The sequence below is a fragment of the Salvia hispanica genome, chromosome 3, assembly GCF_029641045.1.
Source record: "Salvia hispanica isolate PSC_SH4W2 chromosome 3, Shi_PSC_v1, whole genome shotgun sequence".
Lineage (NCBI taxonomy): Eukaryota > Viridiplantae > Streptophyta > Magnoliopsida > Lamiales > Lamiaceae > Salvia > Salvia hispanica.
Window position 1 is genome coordinate 41146305 of NC_142694.1, and position 24736 is coordinate 41171040.

General features: G+C 35.4%; 3 protein-coding genes and 1 non-coding gene across 4 annotated transcripts; 2 read left to right on the top strand and 2 right to left on the bottom strand.

The window, feature by feature from the left end:
- The first annotated feature begins 12126 nt into the window (after positions 1-12126).
- On the top strand, positions 12127-13913 carry LOC125215501 (uncharacterized). Its single transcript, XM_048116932.2, has 2 exons — positions 12127-12382; positions 12501-13913. Exon 2 carries the CDS (start codon positions 12663-12665, stop codon positions 13596-13598), a length of 936 nt encoding a protein of 311 aa, XP_047972889.1. The 5' UTR covers positions 12127-12382; positions 12501-12662; the 3' UTR covers positions 13599-13913.
- Positions 13914-17125: 3212 nt separating this feature from the next.
- Positions 17126-19440, bottom strand: LOC125209018 (tetraketide alpha-pyrone reductase 2-like). The gene is made up of 6 exons (XM_048108590.2): positions 19329-19440; positions 19070-19242; positions 18300-18488; positions 18057-18219; positions 17617-17806; positions 17126-17444 (listed from the first exon to the last, which is right to left on the bottom strand). The coding sequence occupies exons 1-6, from the start codon at positions 19432-19434 to the stop codon at positions 17303-17305; spliced, it is 963 nt and encodes a 320-aa protein (XP_047964547.1). The 5' UTR covers positions 19435-19440; the 3' UTR covers positions 17126-17302.
- Positions 19441-20014: 574 nt separating this feature from the next.
- On the bottom strand, positions 20015-20085 carry TRNAG-GCC (transfer RNA glycine (anticodon GCC)). Its single transcript has one exon. It is a non-coding gene; the product is annotated as a tRNA-Gly (tRNA).
- Positions 20086-20470: 385 nt separating this feature from the next.
- On the top strand, positions 20471-22407 carry LOC125216717 (endonuclease 2-like). The gene is made up of 9 exons (XM_048118479.2): positions 20471-20638; positions 20720-20894; positions 21163-21264; positions 21364-21419; positions 21500-21583; positions 21655-21747; positions 21829-21890; positions 21957-22030; positions 22097-22407. The coding sequence occupies exons 1-9, from the start codon at positions 20504-20506 to the stop codon at positions 22189-22191; spliced, it is 876 nt and encodes a 291-aa protein (XP_047974436.1). The 5' UTR covers positions 20471-20503; the 3' UTR covers positions 22192-22407.
- The last annotated feature ends 2329 nt before the right edge of the window (positions 22408-24736 follow it).

Sequence of the window (24736 nt, forward strand, 5' to 3'; positions counted from 1 at the left end):
TTGAGTTGCTAAAGTAGCAAAATTTAACTAAACTTAAAACAAAAATATTAATTAAATTTTAAAATGCTTAATTCCAAAGCAATGGATGTATGACACATTATAATTTTTTTCATAAAAATTTAATTTGTTCCATAAAATAAACTGAAAAGCCAACGCAATATTTAACTGTAAAACGTACACTTTATTGTGACCTTAAATTCTCGTCATTGCTAGTAATAATTAGCATTTGCTCGAACCGTTGAATTTAATCAATGTACAAACATCCTAGTAAAAGGTGCAGTCGCATCCCAAAAATTTTAATTCCACTAGATATAAAAATTATTGGGAATTAATAATGCAATTGATCATGGGGTTCCTGTTTAAACTTCACCAACTAAATTGTAGCTAGACAAACAGAGAAACTGTTAAATTGTTCGATAATATTTTGCTTAAGTAGAATATTTATCAAAATTACTAAAGAATTGATAAAATAACCTGAATTTTGAAAATTAGGCATACACCATGCTTTATTTAAAGTGGGAGAGGCAGCGATTATATACGATAAATAAACAAACAAATCTCTTTTTTCGTATCTGTTTTCAAATTTGATACTCCATCAAAATCTCGACAAAATCTGTCTTATAAAAAAATATAGTCCGTTTCATTAAAATGTGAATTTTTTAATTTTGAAAATTAATTTCTCTCTCAATAACGTGGAACTCATTATCCATTAACAATTGTTTAATTGCTTTTTTCCTTCTATCTATTTTACTTTACCAAACAAAATATTTAGGCCATGTTTGTTTGGCACGGATTGTGCCATGGGAAAGTAATCTGAATCCTAATTATTAAATTCCGGTGTTTGGTTTGATAATAAGAAAATCAGGAAAGTAATCTGATTCCTAATTTTTAAATTACTATGTTTGATATGATTTTTTGAAAAATAGGGAAAGTAATCATATTCCTAATATCAAGGAAATTTGATGTAAAATCTGGGATTCTTTTTCCTCCCTCTAACCCAAGTATTCTTTTTCCCTAAACCAAAATTGTAGAACTACGTATTCTTCTTCTTCTTCGACGGTTTTTCATTCTTAAACTTTTCTTCATCATTCTTAAACTTTTCTTCCTCAATATGGTTCTCAAGGAAAATTATTCTCATGCAAATTTAGTATTCAATGTACAAACTTAGTATTTCTAACTCCATTTCTATGATTATTATATACATATACACAAATTTAGTATTCAATGTACAAACTTTTTTCTAAAACTTCTTTAATTATTTTTCTTATGTGTTCATAATATGGTATTAATATTGTAGAAATTAAGTGTTGGATATTTGATGGACTCTTATTGGGCTGTGATTATTTTGTTGAGCCCAGATGTTATCAATTGGGTTGAGCCCAATTTCTTAGTCCCTCTCTCCAGATGCTGCCACGTGTCCTCTCCTTGGATGGTTGTGTCCTAACCGTTGGATGTAGGGTTGAGACGGTTTATGTGTGTGTTGGCTTTGTTGAGCCGTTTCATATCTCACATTCCTCTCTCTCTCTTTTCTGCGTATCTGAGAACTCTCTCTCTTCTCTCCTCTCTTCCCCAGTGATCTTCTGGCTGTCTCTTGGTGATCTTTCTCGGTTCTTTGAGAGTTAGATCTTGTGTGAGTGCTGGTGTGAAGCAATCTCTTCGATTGCTTAAGTTCTGGAGAAGTTCTAGGGTTTTGTGAGTGGAGGTTTTGTCCGGTGGATCTTGATCTGGTGTGAGGGGCTTTCACGGTGGAGGTATTGGTGGTCTGAGGGTTAACTCTATCCAATCCAGTTGTGCTCCCTTGGGTCTAAGTTCTGGACGAATAGATCTGTGTTTGTGTGGCGGGTTCTGAGCCAAGATCATTTGATATCTTGCTCTTACTCTTTAGTGTTCTTAGTCAATATCTTGTGGTTAGATCCGAGAGGATCTCTCTTTGTTGTGCTGACTCGTTTCTTGAGTGTGCAGGTACAATTGAGTGCGATTGAAGCAGGAGCGATAGCTTCAAGGTCTTGTAATAGTTAGAACTAGATTCTAGTGATCTTAGTTTGTATTACTTGTTAAAATCAGCCGCGTGGGTGAGAGTTTGGCTGAGCTCTCTTGTACAAGAACAAAGAGGTCTCGGTAATTAGTGAACCTAGACTGATCTGATCCCTACAGTGGTATCAGAGCCACGGGGGGATTAGTCTAGCACGCCGAGTCGCTTAAGGAGGTGGGCAAGTGGAATCCTCCTTCGAGAGGGGATTCACTCTGGTAAATTGGCTTAATCTCTTTCTTGTCTTAATTTCTGTTTAGTGCCAACTATAGGTTTGGGCTTTTGTTTCTGGTAGACAGTCTGTGGCAAGGACTTAGGACCTCTGTGTTTTCTTTTCTCTGTGTTGCTTCCGCTGGTTCTTGTGCTCTGTTATCTCAAGTCACTTGACCACCTAGCATCTTGTGCTGCCCAAGTGACCCCCTGCGCCCTCCAGAAGTGAGTGATTGCGAGCTGGGATAGCCTTGGCCAGCCTTGCTCGTGACAGTCAAAGGATTTGAGTCCCTTTCTGTTGTGTGAAAGCCTTTGGTCTGTTCCTGCTTTGTTGGTGTATGTCTCTGTGCTCTCAGGTGTGTAAGGCTGTGTGTTTCTGTCTTGCTTCCTGTGTTCTTGCAAATTTTCTTGTTAAAATGGCTCAACCTGTTGGTGTGGTTCCTTACAATGGTAAAAATGATTTTGCTATTTGGAAACAGAAAATGAAATGTGTTTTGATTCAACAAAAAGTGTTTAAAGTTGTTGATGGTACTTTGCCTGATGGTACTGCTCAGGATAAAATTGATGAGATGAATGAATTGGCAAGGGCTACTATTGTGTTAAATCTATCTGATTCTGTGATTAGGAAAGTTGATCATGAGGAATCTGCTGCTGATATGTGGAAATTGCTTGATACTCTGTACACTGAAACCTCCATGTCTTCCAGAATGTACTTGCTTGAAAAATTGTTTAAATTTAAGCTTGATCTTGCTAAAGATATTGATGACAATGTGGATAGGTTTCAGAAGTTAGTTCAGGACATTAAGAGGTCAGGTGATAAAACTATAGATGAATACACAAGTATAGCCCTGATGAATGCCATACCTGACTCCTATAGTGATGTTAAGGCTGCCATTAAGTATGGTAGAGACTCTGCTCCTCTAGACCTGATTATTAGCTCCCTGAAATCCAAAGAACTTGAGCTTAGGGAAAGGGCTGCTGATAAGAATGCTTATAATAAGGTGTTGAATGTTAGAGGTAGATCTAAATCAAGAGGGGGTAATGAACCCAGTAGTGGTTCTGGAAATTCTTCAAACCCTAGGAAAAAGTTTAGGTCTAGATCTAGAAGCAAGGACCCTAAAACCTATAGGAAGTGTTTCAACTGTGGTGATGTTGGGCACTATAAGAGAGAGTGCACTAAACCTAAAAAGAATAAGTTCCCTAACAACAATCCCCAGGTTGAAACCCTTGTCAATGTTGCTGCTTATGATAATGTAAATGATTCTGTTTTTATGGTGCATGATCTGCAATTTGTCAATGCCTCCCCTGCATGTCCTTTTACTTCAAATGATTGGCTGTGTGATTCTGGATGTACTTATCATGTGAGTCCTTTTAAGGAGGTGTTTTCTGAGCTAAAACCTGTAACTAAGACTTTTGTGTCAATGGCTGATGACAAGAAGTGTGAAATTCTTGGTATTGGCACTGTGTGCTTGAAGTTTGAAAATGGTTATGTGCTCAGCCTAAAGGATGTCAGATATGTTCCTGATCTATGCTATAATTTGATGTCATGTACTGCTCTTGAAAATGAGGGTATGGGAGGGAAGTGGGGGGAAGGTTGCATGAAAATTTGCAGAGGTTCTATGTGTCTTTTCAAAGCTCAGAAGAAGTGTGGCTTGTATGTGTGTAATGCTGTCCCTCTTGCTTGTGACAAAGCTTATGCTAATGTAGTTAAAACTGACAGAACCATGTTGTGGCATAATAGGCTAGGTCATATGAGTGCAAAAGGTTTGAGTATCCTGAAAAAACATGCTTTTCTTTCTGATAATGATGTCCAAAGTGAGTTGCCCTTCTGTGATTCTTGTGTGCTGGGTAAACAACACAGAGTTTCTTTCCCTAATACCCCTGCACCTGCTAATGTGAGTAAATGTATTCTTGAATATTTGCATATGGATGTTTGGGGTCCTGCCTCTGTATCCTCTCACTCTGGATGTGTTTACTTCTTATCTGTGATTGATGATTTCTCAAGAAAAGTGTGGTGTTTTTTGATGAAGCACAAGTCTGATGTTTTTGATAGACTTAAAACTTGGAAAATCTTGATTGAAACTCAAACTGGTAAGAAGATTAAGGCTATTAGGACTGATAATGGCCTGGAATTTTGCAATAATCAGATGGATGATTTATGTGATAGCTTTGGAATTAAAAGACATAGAACTGTGCCTTATACACCACAGCAAAATGGGGTTGCTGAGAGAATGAACAGAACTTTACTTGAAAAAGTGAGATGCATGCTTTCTAAATCTGGATTGTCAAAAAAGTTTTGGGGTGAGGCTTTGTTAACTGCTACTTATTTGGTAAATAGGTCTCCTTCTGTGCCTTTAGTTGGTCAGTGTCCTGAATATGTTTTCTATGGCAAGCCTCTTGATTTTTCTCACCTAAGGGTTTTTGGCTGTACTGCCTTTGTGCATAATAAGTCTGACAAACTTGAGCCTAGATCTAGAAAAGGTGTTTTTCTAGGTTACCCTGAGGGTGTCAAAGGGTATAGAGTCTGGCTGAGGGATGAACCTGGGTTCAAAGTCATAATAAGTAGGGATGTTGTCTTCAATGAAGATGAATTCCCCTGCTTAAGACTGACATTGAGCCCAGATCCTATAGATGTGGACAATGAACCTCTCACTGAGGTGGAGTCCACAGATACACTCACTGGTGTGGAGCAGCCTTCTGGTGCTCCAAGTGAGGTGGAGCAGCCATTCTGGAACACCTATCCAGTCTATACTCCTAATGAGACACTTGATGAAGGAACACCAAATGTGCTGCATCACAATCCTGCCCAAAATGTTGCTGACAATATGCATAACTTGCATGATAGTCCTGTTAGAAGATCTCCTCCTGTCCCTGCTCAGAATGTGATTAATAGCCCTAGTGGCATCCAAAATGCTATTGATAATACTAACTTGCAGGATTATGTGTTATCCAGAGATAGAACTAGAAGGGTCAATGTTAGTAAACCCTCTAGATATGATGGCTTTGTTGGTTTGGTTGCTCTTATAAATTTGGCTTTCAATGTTTATGAATCTGATGGTGATGAGCCTCAAACCTATAAGCAGGCTGTTAAGTCTAAATTCTGGAATCAGTGGCATAAAGCCATGATGGAGGAGATGCATTCTCTGAAAATTAATCTTACTTGGATTCTTGTACCTTTGCCTCCTGGTGCATCTGTGGTTGATTGCAGGTGGCTTTATAAACTGAAAAATGAGGTGGAGGGCCTTAGGTACAAGGCCAGATTGGTTGCAAAGGGTTTTACTCAACAAGAGGGGGTGGATTACACAGAAATCTTTGCCCCTGTTGTTAAATTTACAACTGTTAGAATGATGTTGGCTTTGTGTGCTCATTTTAATTGGGAATTGAAACAGATGGATGTTAAAACTGCTTTCTTACATGGTGATCTTGATAAGCCCATTTACATGAAACAGCCTGAGGGCTTTGTTGATCCCAAGTTTCCCAATCATGTGTGCTTGTTGAAAAAGGCTCTTTATGGTTTGAAACAGTCTCCTAGGCAGTGGAACATCAAGTTTAATACATGTATGCAGAAATTAGGTTTTGTTAGAAGTACCTTTGATGCTTGCTTGTATGTGAAGAACCTTGACTCTGTGCCTGTGTTTCTTCTGTTATATGTTGATGATATGCTTATAATGGGTCCCTGTTTGAAAACCATTAAGGGTGTGCAAGCTGCCTTGAGTGAGAATTTTGATATGAAGGATCTAGGTGATGCTCAGAAAATCTTAGGGATTAATATCCATAGAGATAGAGATACTTCCACCCTTGTGTTGCATCAAGAACCTTATGTGTACAAAATTCTGAAAAAATTCAACATGTTTGATGCTAAGCCTGCTTCTGTGCCCTTAGCTGCTCATTTTATGTTGAGTAAAGATCTGTGCCCTAAGTCCCAATCTGATATTGATGCTATGAAGAGAATTCCCTATGCTAATGCTATTGGATCTGTTATGTACTTAATGGTTAGCACTAGGCCTGATATTGCCTATGCTGTGTCATGCCTTAGTAGATACATGTCTAATCCAGGTCCTGTTCATTGGGAAGCTCTGAAATGGCTTCTTAGATACTTGAAGCAAACTGCTAAGTATGGTTTATGCTATTCTAAATGTGATGATGGTGTTTTGCTAACTGGTTTTGTGGATTCCAATTATGCTAATGACAGAGATAAGAGGAAGTCAACAACCTCCTATGTTTTTTCAGTGTGTAGGTCTTGCATAAGTTGGAAATCACAGTTGCAGCACATTGTGGCCCTGTCCACAACTGAGTCAGAGTATATTGCCATCACTGAGGCAATGAAAGAGGCTGTATGGTTAAAGGGAGTACTTTCTGAACTTAAGTTTGTGAAATCCTCTCCTGTGTTGTTCTCTGATTCTCAATCTGCTATACAGTTGTGTAAAAATCCTGTTTTCCATGATAGAACAAAGCATATAGATGTAAGGTTTCATTACATTAGGGATATTGTAGAAAAAGGTGAAGTGTTTCTTCATAAAGTGCATACTGATAAAAACCCAGCTGACATGGGAACTAAGCCCTTACCTTTAGAAAAACTTCTTTTCTGCATAAAGTTCTTGCACTTTGATCTAGGATAGGTTGCATGTCCCGGGGGAAAGACCTCAGTCACCTTATCAGCTGTGGTAAGGGTGGTAGGTGACTGGAGGCATGAAGTCCTTTAGACTAATGGGTGTCAGCCCCTCTGGTGTCTAAAGGCAACCTGGTAGTTCCCAAGATGCTTGTGGACTTAGTCCTTTGGTGCTGAGGGATCTGCCTTGTAGGCTATGATGAGAATACCTTAGCCCACAACACTTGATTGGTTTCCCAGAATAAAAGTCCAAGGTGGAGTATGTTGGATATTTGATGGACTCTTATTGGGCTGTGATTATTTTGTTGAGCCCAGATGTTATCAATTGGGTTGAGCCCAATTTCTTAGTCCCTCTCTCCAGATGCTGCCACGTGTCCTCTCCTTGGATGGTTGTGTCCTAACCGTTGGATGTAGGGTTGAGACGGTTTATGTGTGTGTTGGCTTTGTTGAGCCGTTTCATATCTCACATTCCTCTCTCTCTCTTTTCTGCGTATCTGAGAACTCTCTCTCTTCTCTCCTCTCTTCCCCAGTGATCTTCTGGCTGTCTCTTGGTGATCTTTCTCGGTTCTTTGAGAGTTAGATCTTGTGTGAGTGCTGGTGTGAAGCAATCTCTTCGATTGCTTAAGTTCTGGAGAAGTTCTAGGGTTTTGTGAGTGGAGGTTTTGTCCGGTGGATCTTGATCTGGTGTGAGGGGCTTTCACGGTGGAGGTATTGGTGGTCTGAGGGTTAACTCTATCCAATCCAGTTGTGCTCCCTTGGGTCTAAGTTCTGGACGAATAGATCTGTGTTTGTGTGGCGGGTTCTGAGCCAAGATCATTTGATATCTTGCTCTTACTCTTTAGTGTTCTTAGTCAATATCTTGTGGTTAGATCCGAGAGGATCTCTCTTTGTTGTGCTGACTCGTTTCTTGAGTGTGCAGGTACAATTGAGTGCGATTGAAGCAGGAGCGATAGCTTCAAGGTCTTGTAATAGTTAGAACTAGATTCTAGTGATCTTAGTTTGTATTACTTGTTAAAATCAGCCGCGTGGGTGAGAGTTTGGCTGAGCTCTCTTGTACAAGAACAAAGAGGTCTCGGTAATTAGTGAACCTAGACTGATCTGATCCCTACATTAAGTTTTCCCAAAGTCAATTGAACTCGCAATCGATATCTTTAGTTGATTTCAAATTAGCGTTTAATATCTTTTGTTCTTGTTGGGGCTCTCCATACATTGTTGTCTATATAATTTCTCACTTAGTTGTTTCAATTTTTTCCAATTCAAATGAAACAAAAAGTGCAGATTTTGGAGTTTTGCAGAGATTAGGGTTCTAAAAAGACACATTGCTTCTCCAACTGCATCAGTTATTTTTGATTAGTAATATAATAGTACAACTACAAGTAGTTTATTTAATACTCCCTCCGTCCGCGAATAGGAGTCCCGGTTGGCCATTTTCATCCGTCCGCCATTAGGAGTCCCGGTTAAACATTTTATCTTGGGAGTATAAAAAATGACCTCACTTTTCCCTTAATTTAGAAGTTGTAATTAATTTTAATCCACTTTGATTGCAAATAATAATATAAATGGGTCTCACATTCTACTATCACACACTTAAATTATTACACTCAAACTTTTCTTAAAACCCGCACCCAACTCAACTGGGACTCCTATTCGCGGACGGAGGGAGTAATTTTTATCAATTTATTAGATTATTCGAAAGAAATAAAAATTTATAGTTTTGAAATCTCCAAACACAGTATTTTAATTCCTCGGGATTCATATTTCTAGTAATCGTATTCCTAGGAATGATAAATTTTAAAAACCATAATCCAATAAATCATATTCCTGAAAATCATAATCCAGGAAATCATTTTCCTTAACAACTTTACTTTCCCGTCAAACAAACACGGCCTTATGGCAATCTTTTTACTACTTGGTTCAACAGAAATATGTCATATTTTCTTTTTCGCTCATTGTATAAAAATAGTCTATATTCATTTATTACAATTTTTTTCTCCTTCTCCTTTTACTTTACTCCGACCGCTCCATTCAAGATGACCACATTTCTTTTTTTGTTTGTCTCAATAAAGATGACTACTTTCTAATTTTGTAAATAACTTCATCTCTCTTCTCTCTCCTCATTAAAATATTCAACTATTAACGTTTTCATCTCTACTCTATTTCACCTAACAACATTTTCTAAAATTCTGTGCCACTCAAGAATGTGGTCATCTTGAGTGGGACGGAGGGAATATTATTTATAGATCTCACCATTCACTACACAATTTCAACTACTCCCTCCGTCCCAGATAATTCGTCCCAGTTTTCATTTCGGTCCGTCCCACAAAATTTGTCTCATTTCACTTTTACCATTTTTTATAGTGGATCACATATTCCACTAACTCATTCTTACTCACATTTTATTATAAAAACTAATATATAAAGGTAGGACCCACATTCCACTAACTTTTTCAACCCACTTTTTATTACAATTCTTAAAACTCGTGCCCGGTCAAGTGACCCGAATTATCCAGAACGGAGGGAGTATTTTTTTTCTTACATACCAATTACATATTATAACTCGTGTCTACTACTCTAGTAACTGATCTAATTGAGAGACTTGTAAATGAAAAATCGTAGTACATCGTCAATTGTCAAATTTAGAACGCATAATTTAATTAGACACGTATGTATAAACGTACAGTCGCACTGTCACGTGACCTACTGCACTTACCTTAATTAATTGCATTTATAGATGTACTGTCACGTGATTATAAAAATATCATGGTGTCCAAGAAGAAAAGGGGCCATGCTCCTTTCCCCATATTTTAATTTAATAAGTTTGGTATACTCACTACAAGAGAGCAGGGTCACGTGATGCGTGCGTGGCAGTGTTATTTATTTTATATTTAAAGTATGATAGTAGAACTAGAATTCACGAGGGTGTCTTTATTTGGTATATCTTTGAAACTGAATTTGAATGGAATCCACTAAAAGTCTAGAACATGGACTCTTTATGTTTTATCTTTATTAAAATTATTTATTTTGTTATATGTCTTGTCAATCTTATTAATTAATTTTATGTGCGAATGAAAATTTTATTTTATCATTTTTATTTATTCCTCATAAAAGAAGATTTTATTTTTATTGTAAATAGTAAATAAGTCAATTCCGTTAAATAATTATACTCATATTTCATTATAAAAATAATAAAAGAAAATAAGATCCATATTTTCATTAACTTTTCACATTTATTAAAATCATGTTGTTCTCCAAAATTTACCTATGTACTATTTTAGTCCATTTGTAATACATGACTTAATAACCGATTACAAGTTATGGGTGGTATAATTGAGTACATATCGTTGAATAACGTGAGTAGTGGACAACATGACGAGCATGAATCATATGTATCGTGATTGAGCGACATTGAATAACGTGAGTTATGCAATTAAAAAGAATCTTATTCCTATCATATTTGAAAGTGAAACAGTGGGTGTGTGGTCTTCTAAAAAAATCCCAAATAGTAGATATATCTAACAAAAACGATATTAATATTTTAAATTAGTGGAATTACACACACATACCTAACTTATTATAGAAGTATACGTGGGCATATTTATATCAAATGGAATATCTTGTCTCAATTATTAATTTTTTTCCCAGGAAACATGGCTCATTTGATTATAATTTCCTAGATTGGCAGCACGGTGAGATTTAGGACACCCAATATTAATACTCCCTCCGTCCCATTGAAGATTACCCACTTTCCTTTTTAATTTGTCCCAATTAAGATGACTCATTGTTTAAAATGAAAACTCATTTATCTCTACTTTATTTTCTCTCTTACTTTACTCTCTCCACTTAACACACAAAATAAAGTTGCATAAAATCATGTGCCGTCCAAGAAAGGGATCATCTTCCTTGGGACGGAGGGAGTATCTCTTAAATAAAATGAAGTTTTGATAAATAAACAAAAAAATAATGAGTCAAATTAGCTTTGACGAACATGCAATACAAAAGTGGCCCACGACTTCAGTTGAAAATACTCCCTCCGTCCCCCATTAAGAGTCACACTTTTCCATTTCGATCCGTTCCCAATTAAGAGTCACACTTCATTTTTACCATAAATCGTAAGTAGGTCTCACATTCCACTAACTCAATTCACTCCCATTTTATTATAAAATCAATATAAAAAAATGGGTCTCACATTCCACTAAGTACAAGAAACAACACTGAATAAGACGGGTGAACCAACCTTTAGTGCTCAAATTAAGTTACAGTGCATTTGGAATTTGGATCAGTATAACTGCTTTTATTTTTCTGTATAATAAATGCGAATCTATTTTTCTGTATCCATACACTAATTTTTGACAAAACATTTATTCAAAAAAATAATACCTAAAACTCTCTAGATTTTTTGCAACTTGCAATACTATTGCAATTAATAGTGAACCGTATCGCGGAAAATATAGTACTTATTTTTCAATGATTTTCTATTAATGTTATATTTTTTTCATTGATTTTCTATTACTGTGATTTATTTGTTACCATGTTATTTCTTGACATCTTACGAAATAATAGGCTGAATTTGGGGATAAAATTGGTCAATATCAATTGAATCAAATCATCTTGCTACTACTATAATTATCTTTTTTTTTTAAAGTAGAAATTCATCAAGTTTCAGAAAGATTTTAGAAAGTATTATGGCTATGATGGTTTTATATAATGCTAAAATATTAAACATAATTAAAATTTGATATAAATAAGAATCTCTCACCAACATGCCACCTCATCATGCTACTCATGTATATACACGAATCTCTACATACACTAAAACCCCCACTCCATACTATCTCAGTGAGTGAAGAAAGCAACATTATTTGAAAATACAATAAATAAAACAAAAGAGGTAGGCAGAAATAAATAATTTTAATTTACTTTATTTCAATTTGGTTTAGATTTTCGATGTAAACACACATGTCTTTTCCCTCCTTGTTTTCATATTTCTTGTTTCTTTTCAATTTTTCTTGAGATTTGCGTTATGGGGTCAGTCAATTTGTTGGTTGAAAGCAATAATAATACTAAATGCTAAATAAAAAAATACATAACTAAAAATAAATGCAATTTTCCACTAAATTTAATTCACACACACTGTTTTCCTCACTGAGTGGTTTATCTTTAAACCCTTCACTAAATACTGTAAAAATTCAATCTTTATCACTTTCTTCGCCGCTCGAGTGATCTGAGCCGTTGATTCTCAATCCCATTTCCTCAGTCTCTATTTATAGCAAATAAAATTCATTTCCCTCTCGTTTTGGGTGAAGCGTTGAGCAGAAAAAGGCGAGAGCTTTTGAGATACGGCGGCTCGGGCAAGAGATTTTTATGTCGGCAAGTTTCGATTTGGCTGTTTTGTCTCGGGCTGCTGTTGTCAAGCTCTGTTTCTCGTCAATTCCTTCGATTTCTGCTCGTTTCATGCGCAAAGCCCTCTGCTGCTCGATTCAGCAGAGCGACCTCTCTTTCTCCCCCACTGTTTCGATGCGTTTGAGGCCCAAACGGTGAGATTCATTCAAACTGGAATCACTTTTCCCCCAATTTCATGTTTAATTTCATAAACCCTAATTCAATTTTGATTTTAATTTGGGGGTTTATGTTTTTGTCACTTTTGTGTTGCAGGACTTGTACTGGAGTTGTGTGTTTTGGGGGTTTTCACATAAATCGGCTGTTAAATCGATTGATTCGAATCTCAAATTAGGGATTTTTGTTTGATTGGTAGGATTGGTAGAATAAGTGAAGATTTTAGGGGTTTTTGATTAGTTTTGGAGAGAGAGAGAGGAGATGAAGGCGGAGCTTCGGAAACCCGTTTTGGTCAAGGTCCGACCCGAACCCGTTAAGCATGCTATGAGAAAGATCCGATTCGTTTGCGACGACCCGGATGCGACGGACTCTTCCGACGATGAGAGAGAGGGAGAGAGGAGAGTGAAGCGTGTGGTTCATGAAGTCCACTTTCCTTTGGTGAATCCGAAGATTTCGGAATCGGAGAGCTCTGAGAGTGGATTTTTCAAGAGGAAGAGGTCGTTTTCTGCGGCGGCGGAGAAGAGTCCGGCTGCCGGGAAATACCGAGGCGTGCGGCGCCGGAAATGGGGGAAATGGGCCGCGGAAATCCGCGACCCGATCCAGAACAAGCGGGTCTGGCTAGGGACGTTCAGGTCCGCCGAGGAGGCGTCCCGGGCTTATGAGACGAAGCGCCTCGAATTCGAGGCCTCGACTAACGTGTCGGCCGAGGACGGCTCGGTCGTTGTTTTTGAGCGCGTCGAGAAAAAGTCCTGGACCGACGACCCCGTCACTGCCTCTGAAGAATTTTCGAGTGGCGGCACTATATCGCGGTCGAGTTCGTCGGTGGCGTTAGCGGTCGAATCGGCCAGCATTGCGTCGCAGACGAGTTCGTCCATGGCGGTGGCTACAACGGGTTCGGCGAATAATGTGATGGGTGATGGATTGATGGGATTGGCTCAGATTGATCTCGACGCGGAGCTCGAGGCCCTCGTCGCGGGCGACGGATTCGTGCCGTCTTTCGATGATTTTGCCGACGATGACTTGGACGATTTCCCGATTTTCGGGTTTGAGGACGGCGATCAGGGTAGTGCATTGCCGGATTTCGACTTTGATTTTGATTTCGAGGGTGGCGCGATGGCGTGGATGGACGAGGCGGCGCCGGGTGCTATGAATGGGATCAATGGAGCAACGCCTTCTTACAATATAGCATGCTTATGAGTTATGAGTCTCTGAGTTTTGCAGTTACTAGGAATTTTGTTTAGTGTTAATTTTAATATTTATGTCTATGTTTTGGTTTTTTGAGAGAATGATGTTTCTAGAACTGAAAAAATATCAGTTTTAGGGGTGTTGTTTATGAGTTTTGATGGGAGTTTTTTGTGCTATCGAGTTCGGAGTTCCCTTCGGGTTTTCTTGTGCTTTTTGAGCCGTCCGAAGGGGTTTCGATTCATCGATCAATAATAGTTTCTCATTTAGTTTCGAGTCCTATGTTACAAACTAAGTTTCAATCAATAATAGTTTCTCATTTAAATTTAAGTACTGATTTATCGTCTTACCAATTAAATTACACTTTTAATCATACTCTGATTTATCGTCTTACCAATTAAGTTACACTCCGGAACGAATGAGAGTAAAATCATCGTTACTCTCTCTACTTTAAGATTTTATAAGATTTGGTTTTATCAGAAGTCGTTTTCCATGTGATTAGATTTATTTATAAGTCCAAATTGCACCACGGATTTGAACCATGTGTCTCTATTTCAATGATATATTTAGTTTGAAAGTTACATTTTCCTAATGCTATGATTCCATTGCTTATCCCACCACATCTCCCTTTTTACTCTTGCTGCTTATAGCTTTAATCACCAAAATATTTAGTACTACTACCTTTCAATTACAATAGAGACATTTCTCTTAAAATTCTCTTTTTGCATACCACCTTTAAAATTTGCCTCTAAATAGGTGAACTATTAATTATTCTGATTTGGCAATCAATTAAGATTTTGATGCTAACTTGACTTATTATAAATCGTAATTTAAAAATGAAATTATTTAATTTGGTGTAATATATAGTGTTGTTTTGCTGTTTAAAATAAGATATGATTTTGGTTGAGGTACAATAATCACGTAAGAAATTAGCGCTGAAATTTTGATTGGCTGCAAAATTAGAACAAAATAATAATTCGATAATTTATAATTTTAAATTGGTATGCAGAACTAAATTTGGAAAAAGTTTTAAGAATTTAGAAGCAAAATTATCGATTTTATTATGAACTTTGGGAAATGTCTTTTTATGCCATGGACTGTCAATTTTTTTTATTATCAATTATGCATCCATCCTATCCTTCCATTTCTGATAATTCATGATTAGATTTTTAAAATAAAATTCCACATAATTTGTTTGGAATGACAATTATAATAGGAGGTGTTGGTGTATGATTTCAGTGTTCTAAATTATTTTTGGGTTGACGACATATAACGATTTATTAAGGTACAATTATTTTATTTGTTTGCTAAGCAAGAGTGAGTGTGTGCGTGGGCCATTTTAGTGTTGATTGTGTAGGCTTTTTCAATTTCACAACACCTATTATATGAAATATAATGTGAATTATATATATAAATCTAATTTTAATTGCTTTTGGATTATTTAGGAAAATGTTATTCTCGTATTTTTCGTATTGATACATTCTTAACGTTATTATAACATATATTCATTAAAACTTAATATGTTTAGCATACATATATAAATGAGATACTACAACACAATTTGAATTATTTTTTTTAAAAGCCAATTCAATTCATCTTGGCTTGTAGTACTATAATTTTCATTACATCCAGGTCATTTCTTTCTGGCCTGTACCATTTTTTGTTGTATTAAATTATAGTGTCCACTTCTATCTATGAATGGGGTGGTTGGTGGAAATTTTTGACATTGGTTTAATGTGTAAGTTAGTTGCTTCTTAGTTGGAGCAATAAAAATTTATGTTTTACTTATTTGGCAACGAAAAATTTCCCATTTTTAATTTTATTAATAGAATCTATACAATTCATTACTCTCCCCTGTCCACTCATTTAAAATAGAGTTCTTACTTTTGTATATAATGACAAAAAAGTTCAAATTATCAAAGATAATAAGCAAGAGTTGAACAAAACAAAAATAACAAACAAATTCTAAAAAAAAGTCAAATATTAAACAGATTGGAAAAAAATGCAAAACAACAAATAAATAACAGAAATTACAAAATCGGCAAAAAAGTCAAACTATAAGTTGGAGAATATGCAATATATTATCGTGGCCATGTTAAAGTTGCTCTTATTGTGAAAGTTAGTAATTGCGATTAAATGTTGAGAATAAACACATGCAATGAAGTCATAGAGTGGGGTTTTAAAAGAAAATTATAAAAGTGAATTATTGTAATGGAATGTGACACCACTCACTCAATAATTTCATCATAGCTCATTATTTTTCTTTCCACCTTTACATTTATTGTGATTTTATTTGGTTGCATATTTTTCTAAAGCATACATGCAATTGTTGACTATAGTCTCGGAAAAATAGGTTCACATTCTGTTTTAGCACTTTGATTATTTTATACACCTATTTACCTATATAAATATGTGACAAAAACCATGTTTTCTAAATTCCTTGACTTGTAAAACGATGGTAAAATCAAAATGTCGAGCATCTTAGTTCAATGGATTGTTTGCTAGAGTTACTTGTTAACAAAAAGTTAGTACCAACAAAGTCACTATTTACAACTTTGCATTAATCTATACATCGCTGGATCCAAGTGTAGTTAGAGGGGGCTTAAGCTCCCTCAAATTAAAGGTTTTAAAAGAAAGCAAATCATTCGCCCCATGGCCCCCCACATCACGAATCGACAAAATAGTGAGTAAATAACGGTTTAATCCTAGCATGTTCCTTAAAGAAGCGGTTATATACCCGATGCGCATAAGAGCCACCACAATTGATGAAGCTCTCACATTATTCTAGTGGGATTCGAATCTGAAATATATTATACTAAGTACCTTGAAGACCATTTAAGCTACCCGTGTGGATAAAAATGAGACTCCTAATCATAAATGGATGAAGTATGCATTATCTATTAACCAGTCATCCATATTTTCCCTAAATAAATTATCAACTAAAATTTTGCTTTTCAAAGTTAGAGACCATAGCAAGTGTGAAATTTATTAGCGCGATCATAGGCAAACTTTCTCTGGATTGGACTAACATCATTGTCGGTCCGTTAATTTGATTTTTTTTTTCAAATATAGTTACTTTCATGTCTTGAGTAAAGTGTAAGAATCATTTCTTTTTAATTTCTTGTTGACCAACTTCTTGATTTATAAACTTAGTATTGTGATTTGTGGGCCATTATAATGCTGAATTCGAGAAGAAAAAAGAAAACGATTTGTAAAGAGCAAGTTCTCCACTAGTTTAATGGATAAAATCATATTTAAAGATTTTGGGCTAAAATATTTAAGTGCAAAGAATTTTTTTATCTAAATATTTTTCATAGTTGGCCCAAAAGGCCTGAGTTTTGATTGGGCCCATTTATTTTAACTTTGTTAACAACTAGCAGTTATTATTATTATTATTATTATTATTATTATTATTATTATTATTATTATTATTATTATTATTATTATAATAAAAACAACCACAACCACAGCAACAACAACAACCACAACAACAACAACAACAACAACAACAACAACAACAATAATAATAATAATAATAATAATAATATTAAAGAAAAGTGACGGAATAATAATTTATGATAACATAATAGCAACAAAAGCTTTATAAATCTCAAATTGAGTTTTTAAACATCATGGAATAGTTCCATTTCTCATTTTCCAAAAGTAATCTTGATATCATCTATATAAAATAAGACTGATTTTAATAGTAGTTTTTTCCCTCAAAGAAATCCTTTTTCTTGAAAACTTGTAAAAAAGTCATCAAACATTTGGTCAAGAGATTTCATAGGAGGAAGCCCCAGCTCAACAATCTTGCTACTATCCATACTATGGGGCATATCACCCCCTTTTTGAGTGCTACACCTGAAAAAAGAAAGACAGTAAGAAAATTAGTACTACCGTTGATTCAATCACTGAAAGAAAAGATCAATTCTTTGGGAGCAATGGAGATGATAGAATCAGACATATTCCCGAAATGTTCATTCTATCAACTAGGTTATCTTTAATTCGATACGATATTGCTTGTCACACTTACTTATCTTCGTAAGGGTAATTAGGATATTTCTCCCTCAACATTTGAATGATTTCTGACCAATGTGCCACTGAGCTTGAACATATAAGTCTGCCAGATGCTTCACTTTCTTCCATAGCTAAAATATGTGCATTCACAACATCATATATGTGAACAAAACCTATTCTTGTGTTGGGATATTCTCCTCTCACACCTAATCCAAACAAAGGAGTAGTATTAATTGAAAGGAATTTAAAAAACATTGGGACTTCAATTTGGAGAAATTAATGTGTGTGTAAGGATTATTCATCGTACATGATGCGTGGTTTGGAACGAAACAATTTGTTTCAATTAATAAAGAACCGCTCTGTTTAGTTCGTTAACATCTTGTCTATGCCAAAAATAACGAAAGAACTCAAGAGAAGCACGCAACATTTAAACCCGAAACTCGATCTAATTCTAACCTTTTATAAGAGCCAATGTAAGTAACAATGTGCTAGTTGGTTGAGGGGCAAGCAAAGGGCCAATCACAAATGATGGATTCACCACCACTAAATCAAGCCCATTTTCATGAGCAAAATCCCAAGCCTCTTTTTCAGCTACAGTTTTTGCATAACCATACCACAGCTGCAAAAACAACATCCTCCAAATTATTTTGCTAAATCATTATAAAAAATAAATTAAAAAATTGAAGGCAATAATACTACATTGTATCTCTTGCAATATTCAGGATCGCTCCAGTGAGATTCATTGAGGGGGGATGCTTCTTCGGCATCGAATCTGTATCGGATCGAAGAGCAAGATGAGGTTAAGACAACCCTCTTCACACTGATAGATTTCTTGCAAGATTTTAGCACGTTTAGGGTTCCGTTTATGCATGGATCGATCAATTTTTCCTGCAAAAATAAAATGAAAATATGTTATTTTCAAGAAATATTATAAAAGTAGTTAATATTAATGACTATAGTGGTTATTCCGGTAGCATTTTTGTTTCAAAATTTAAATTGAGAAATTATATTTGGGTTCTACTAGGCAAAAATTGCCGAAAAAAATATAAAATTTGGTTATGTTCTAGTTCGTTTAAAATTTTAACAATCGATCTGACAAATCATAAAGTTTAAATTTATTCACAACTATCATACAACGATTTGTTTGGCGAAATTAATATTTAATATGACATCTGAAAAATCATATGTTGATGTTGATGTTACTGCTATGAGCCTATGACTAATTAAACGATGTCAACTGTTCATATCGTGAATGACGGCATTCTATTGAAAAACATCAACAACATCATGTAACATGTATGATGATTGAATTTTTTTTTTGTCGTGGGATAATTATGAAAAAAATTCCAAGCTCCTTATTTTAATATTTTCCCTATTGTATTTTAATGTTGTGATAAGTATCACAATTAGACCAAAGTTCGTGGTTTTTCAAAATTTTCCCTATATATCTTACAAAAACATGGACTTGCCTTTACGTTGTCATCATTCGCCACGAGCACCGGAGACGCCACGTGGAAGACGCCGTCTGCGCTCTCCACGGCGGCGTCGAAGCTGCCCTCTTCCACCAAATCAGCTCTCATAATCTTGAGCCTTTCCTTTGCTCCATTCAGCTGCATGAGATAGCCTACTTTGTCTGTGTTATCTGATGTAAGAAAAAAAATGAAACAATGTAAGAATTAAATCCCATGTTTGTATAGTAAATCTAATATAAAGAATCACAAATTGTACCTGGATCTCTAGCAGTTGTTCTTACAATATGACCCTTTTCAAGCAGAGATTTGATCAAATAAGCTGCAATAAGACCTGTTCCTCCAGTTACACAATATTCTGGCATCTTGATACACTTAATGTTATTGGCAATACATGTGGAACTTGGATTTATATAGGAGTTTATGTTTGTTTATAAAATTAGATAAATTATTGGATCATAGTAAGAAAGCACAATTATCATGTAAAAGCAAGTGGATAGTGGTTTGGAATTTGGTTACCAATGTCATGATCCACCTCAATACTAATCCTCTTTTTAACTACCATTTAATTTAAGGAAAATTATTGGAAAAACTATAAAATTTGATCAAATTTTAGTACGTTTACTCGCGACCTTAAAAATAAGTTGGAAAAACAGTGAAAGTTTTATTTGTTCTCAATTATCTCATGACTAAATAAGGTTGGCTACGTGTAATATATCGATGATGTTTTCCATGGGATTACAATTCCAAATCCATGTACCAAGCGGAGCCCCAGAGTCTCGGTTCATTAATTGTTTCATGAGAAATGGAAAGTCAACTCTTTCAATCCTAGGATAGTGATAAAATGCAAACTCTGAATATCATACAAACTTCGAACTATGATTTGAATTATAAAAAAATGTCAACATTCACGAGAGGGATATCATCACAGCACTATAAAACATATGCACCAGCCGGGAATCGAACCCGGGTCTGTACCGTGGCAGGGTACTATTCTACCACTAGACCACTGGTGCTACTTGTTTTTCATTTATAGATAAAATTAATTTATTCTATCTTCTCCCATTCCAAACTCTTTCCATTCCTTCTTAACAAAAATTAAGAAACAAATTTTGAGATAAGCAAAAAAAAGGCAAGAAACACTCTTTACCTTAAATAAAGATAAAAAAGACTTCATCAAAATACTAGTAATTTTTTATCTTGCAAGAGGATAAAAAAAAGACTTTAATTACATCCCATTTGAATAAAGTCGTTTTAATTTGCAACCACACCGTACCGTTACAATTCATCAGCATTCATTAAAAACAAGGTTGTCATTTTCGTCTCATTAAACATCGAAAAAGCCGCTTTCCGCAACAAATCTTTTCCAACATTTCACACCTTAATTTTGTTCAATCATTTCACACAGCTCAACAAATTATAAATAAGATTCTGATGAAATCACAAAGAAACCAAAAAATGGAGTTGTACAAAATCCACATCCTAGCATTTGCAGCTTTGATATGTTGTACCTCCACAGCCTATGGATGGGGAATTGATGGCCATCTCATCACTTGTAGACTTGCTCAGGTTAATTTCAACACTTTCTTATTGTTTTTTTTTAATTATTCTCTTATTTATTCGATGTGGGATTTTGGTTGGTTGCTGCAGCCGAGGTTGAGCAAGGCGGCTGCGGCCGCGGTCTCCCAACTCCTGCCTGCGTACGCGGATAATGATCTCGGTAGCTTGTGCTCGTGGGCCGACCGTGTTAAGTTCCGTTACCACTGGTCGTCGGCCCTTCACTACATCGATACTCCGGATCAACTCTGCTCCTATCAATACACTAGTGAGATCCATTCTTCAACTATACACTAATCAAATATTTCAAGTGTTATTTGCCTATTAATTCCTTTAAAATCTTTATGTTAATTATCAAACTATGGATTTGTTATAATTTTTAATGAAACGGAAGGGAGAAAACAAGAAATAATTAATTTAGTACTAATACGAGGTCGTTTCCCTGCCTGACATTCAATAATGCAATGTAAGTAAGTCATCAATCCATGTCTAACACTAAAAAAAAATCATCAACATTTTCACTTATGCAAATACAGGGGATTGCAAAGATGAAGATGGGATAAAAGATAGATGTGTGGCTGGAGCAATCTACAATTACACTAATCAGCTCATCACATACACCAATCCCAATTCTCAATGTACCATCCTTCAATCTTCAATATTCAATTTTTTATTTTTATTTTTTATTTTTTTATTTTTTTATAGTATGAACTTACATGGATTGATATGAACACCAGATAATCTCACTGAAGCACTTCTCTTCCTAGCTCATTTCATTGGAGACATCCATCAGGTTACCACAATCTTGTTTTTGATTCGACAAAATATGATCAGAACACACATTTTAGGTCAGATAACTTTTTAATCGTGCAGCCTCTACACGTCGGATTCACTTCAGACAGAGGAGGAAACACAATTGATGTGCATTGGTACACTAGAAAAACACTTCTTCATCATGTAAGTCAATTCAATTCCTCCATTAAAACCATCCTTTTTTCGAAGAATCTATGTTCGATCCATATCCACAGGTATGGGACGACAACATTGTCGAAACAGCAGAAGAAAGGTTCTTCGATTCCAACGTAGAAGAACTCATACATACACTCCAAACGAACATAACGGTATCTATATACACAATCCCTATCTATTCTTACCTCACCATTCCTTTCCAAACTACTAGAACCTTCTTAATTCTAAAACAGACCGTGTGGGCGAGCCAAGCAAAGGCGTGGGAGGCCTGCAGCAAGACGGCCTGTCCAGACGCGTAAGTTCATAAAACGAAAAAAATCAACATAATACAAATTTCAAATGACATGAATGCCTCGTGTAGATATGCATCGGAAGGGATCAAAGCAGCGTGCGACTGGGCTTACAAGGGCGTTAGCAACGGCTCTGTTCTCAAAGGTGCGTTTTTCGCATTTTTTTTCTATAGACCAATTCTTTTTATATCATGATCTATGATTTATGCAGACGACTACTTTCTATCACGTTATCCGGTGGTGAACATGAGGCTAGCTCAGGGCGGTGTTCGTTTAGCAGCTACTCTTAACCGGATATTTGGATAACGGATTATATCAACGTGTTTATTGCATTCGAACTTCTTGTATGAACATGTTTTCGATCAAAACAAGATAATCGAGCAATTGAACTAGCATGTAATCTGCATTCAATGTGTTCATTTGGTTGGCAACAAAAGCATTGTCACAATTCTAAAGACAAATAAAACACTATGGAATATGAGATATGAGATATGTGATAAGGTGTCACATGTAACTTCTTTATGCTCATTTAATCTCATTTAAATAAATTTTATATTAGCCGTAATTAGGATTTGTATTACTTATATACAAACATGAGAGGTGGTTTGTAGAATTTCAGCAAACTATATTTCAATTTTTATTTTTATGTATAAGGCTATAAAATATTGTGTTTTTCATGAGTATCTAATTTGGGGTTTTGATTGATTGAGATAACAAATTTAATATTAGAAATTGAATTATTTAGTTTCAAATAATTAAATAAAGGAAAAAAAGTAGCTTTTTGTCTTTTTTGAAATATTATTATTAATATATTGTGGCCTCATCGTGGTCGAGCAATTGACCCATTACGTTAGGAAGGCCCAATATTTATAAGTAATGGACAAATTCATAATGCATTCACCAATACTGTTGCAACTTAAATCATCATCCATTTTGACAATTAATCAAATGAAAATGACAATCTCTCTTAACTTTGAGTTTCCTTTTTCTCTAATGAGTTATTATACTTTAGAACATAGTACTATATTTTATTTTGTAGTTTTGAGAATATGTACACAAATTTTCACTAAAGTTCAATTATTAGTATTATATAATTTCAAAGTTTATAGTTTTTAATTACGAAAAATCAAATGTTTACTATAGGTCAACCCTAATTAAGTCATATTCTATGTTAATTAACACGAAAGTTTATATCTTCCGTCGTATAATTTTAAGTTCGAATTTACTTAAATTAATAATCATCAAATAGAGTTCGAATTTGACTTATTCAGATGAAGCGGTAATTCCCACACATGATGTCCAATTTTGGTACACCATGGATGTGGCAATATGGATCTTCGACGACTACAACAGTAGTTTGATATTACACACGGTGTACACACGGTGTCCAATTTTGGTACACCGTGGATGTGGCCATATGGATCTTCGAAGTTGTTCGGATTTTCGAATAAAACAATAGTTTGATATTGTTCATTTTGGGTCAAGCCCACACAGATTTGTTTTTGGATCACTCCTCAAAAGGCTCCCTCAATTGGGAGTGGACAGAAATTTATATTCGCCTCCCAACTTCCCTCAGACTTCTGATGTGGGATAGATTTGTACTCCATCCGTTCCATAGTAATTGGAGCGTTTCTTTTCGGCATGGAGATTAAGAAAAATTATGTTAGGTGAGTTAATAAGTAAAGGAAGAACAAAATGGAAAATGAAAAAGGTAGAGAGATGGAGAGAAAAAAAAGTAAGAGAGAGTAAAGTAGGTGTGGAAAAATGTGTTGACTTTTACTTAAAAGGGAAATGACTCTATTACTATGGAACGTACCAAAATGACAAAATGACACTATTACTATGGAACCGGAGGGAGTACTTAACAAACGTGATCTCCAACCAACAAAAAAAAATTAGCTTTTGGGAGAACATTGCCTACAGGCACAACGAGGTACCACTAAAGCGACGCCCCTACTCGCAAATATCATATGTTTCGAGGCCATTTCTACACGGTAAACCAAGTAAGTCCAAAGTTACAACACTGAGCCACCAGAAAGGAAATTAGTTGGATGATTAAAATCATCCACGTGAGGTACAATGAAATTTATATGGTTCTGAACCGGAACTGTGAGATTTAAATGGAATCAAAACTGTCACTTTTGAAACCTTGGTTTGGTTCAGATTCCAAAATTCTGGTACTGAAACCGTGCTGGGACCGTGAAAACCGTCGAAAAATCGTGAAACCCAGCCGGAACTGCAAAAAACCGTCGAAAATTGGCAGTTCGGAACCGTGAAAAACTGTTAAAAATGGTGGGCATCTCTAAATGCAACTAATGATGAAGTTGCATAATCCGTTTCAAATAAATTCGAATCGTACTGGATTTCTTAAATTTAATTTAACTAAATCTTGCCAACCACCGATCTATAAATATTTAGTTACGAATTAGCAATCACATCCTTAATTAAATCAAATCTCTCCAGTTCCCTTTTAATTCGAAACACCCAAGTGGCCAATCACTTTCGAATTTTCACCGGGATGTGCGGTGCATAGTCCATTTCCCTTAAGTAAATCCCACCGATTCCATCACCTTCGTTTCCTTATTTCCTATTAACATTTCTTCCTTGAGTGTATATTTATTAACCTTTTATTCCATTATCATTATAAAACTAATTTTTGAGCAAATATTTCCAGTAATTGATTAGTACCATGTATCTGTATTATATTTGTATTGTATTTTTAATAAATTATACTGTATTCCAATACTTCTTTGTGTGGATAATTTAAAATTATACTCCATGATTTGTATCTTCTTTAATTTTACAACATAAAAACACTATATTTTAAAATATAACTTAAAATTTTTAAATG

Coding starts and splice junctions, on each gene's coding strand:
- LOC125209018 (XM_048108590.2), bottom strand. CDS start 19,434: ATGCCAGAATATTGTGTAACTGGAGGAACAGGTCTTATTGCAGCTTAT. Junction 18,220..18,299: donor AATATTGCAAGAGATACAAT/GTAGTATTATTG, acceptor TTGTTTTTGCAG/CTGTGGTATGGTTATGCAAA. Junction 17,445..17,616: donor AATTACCCTTACGAAGATAA/GTAAGTGTGACA, acceptor TTCTTTTTTCAG/GTGTAGCACTCAAAAAGGGG.
- LOC125216717 (XM_048118479.2), top strand. CDS start 20,504: ATGAAATCACAAAGAAACCAAAAAATGGAGTTGTACAAAATCCACATC. Junction 21,265..21,363: donor CACCAATCCCAATTCTCAAT/GTACCATCCTTC, acceptor TATGAACACCAG/ATAATCTCACTGAAGCACTT. Junction 21,748..21,828: donor CACTCCAAACGAACATAACG/GTATCTATATAC, acceptor ATTCTAAAACAG/ACCGTGTGGGCGAGCCAAGC.
- LOC125215501 (XM_048116932.2), top strand. CDS start 12,663: ATGAAGGCGGAGCTTCGGAAACCCGTTTTGGTCAAGGTCCGACCCGAA.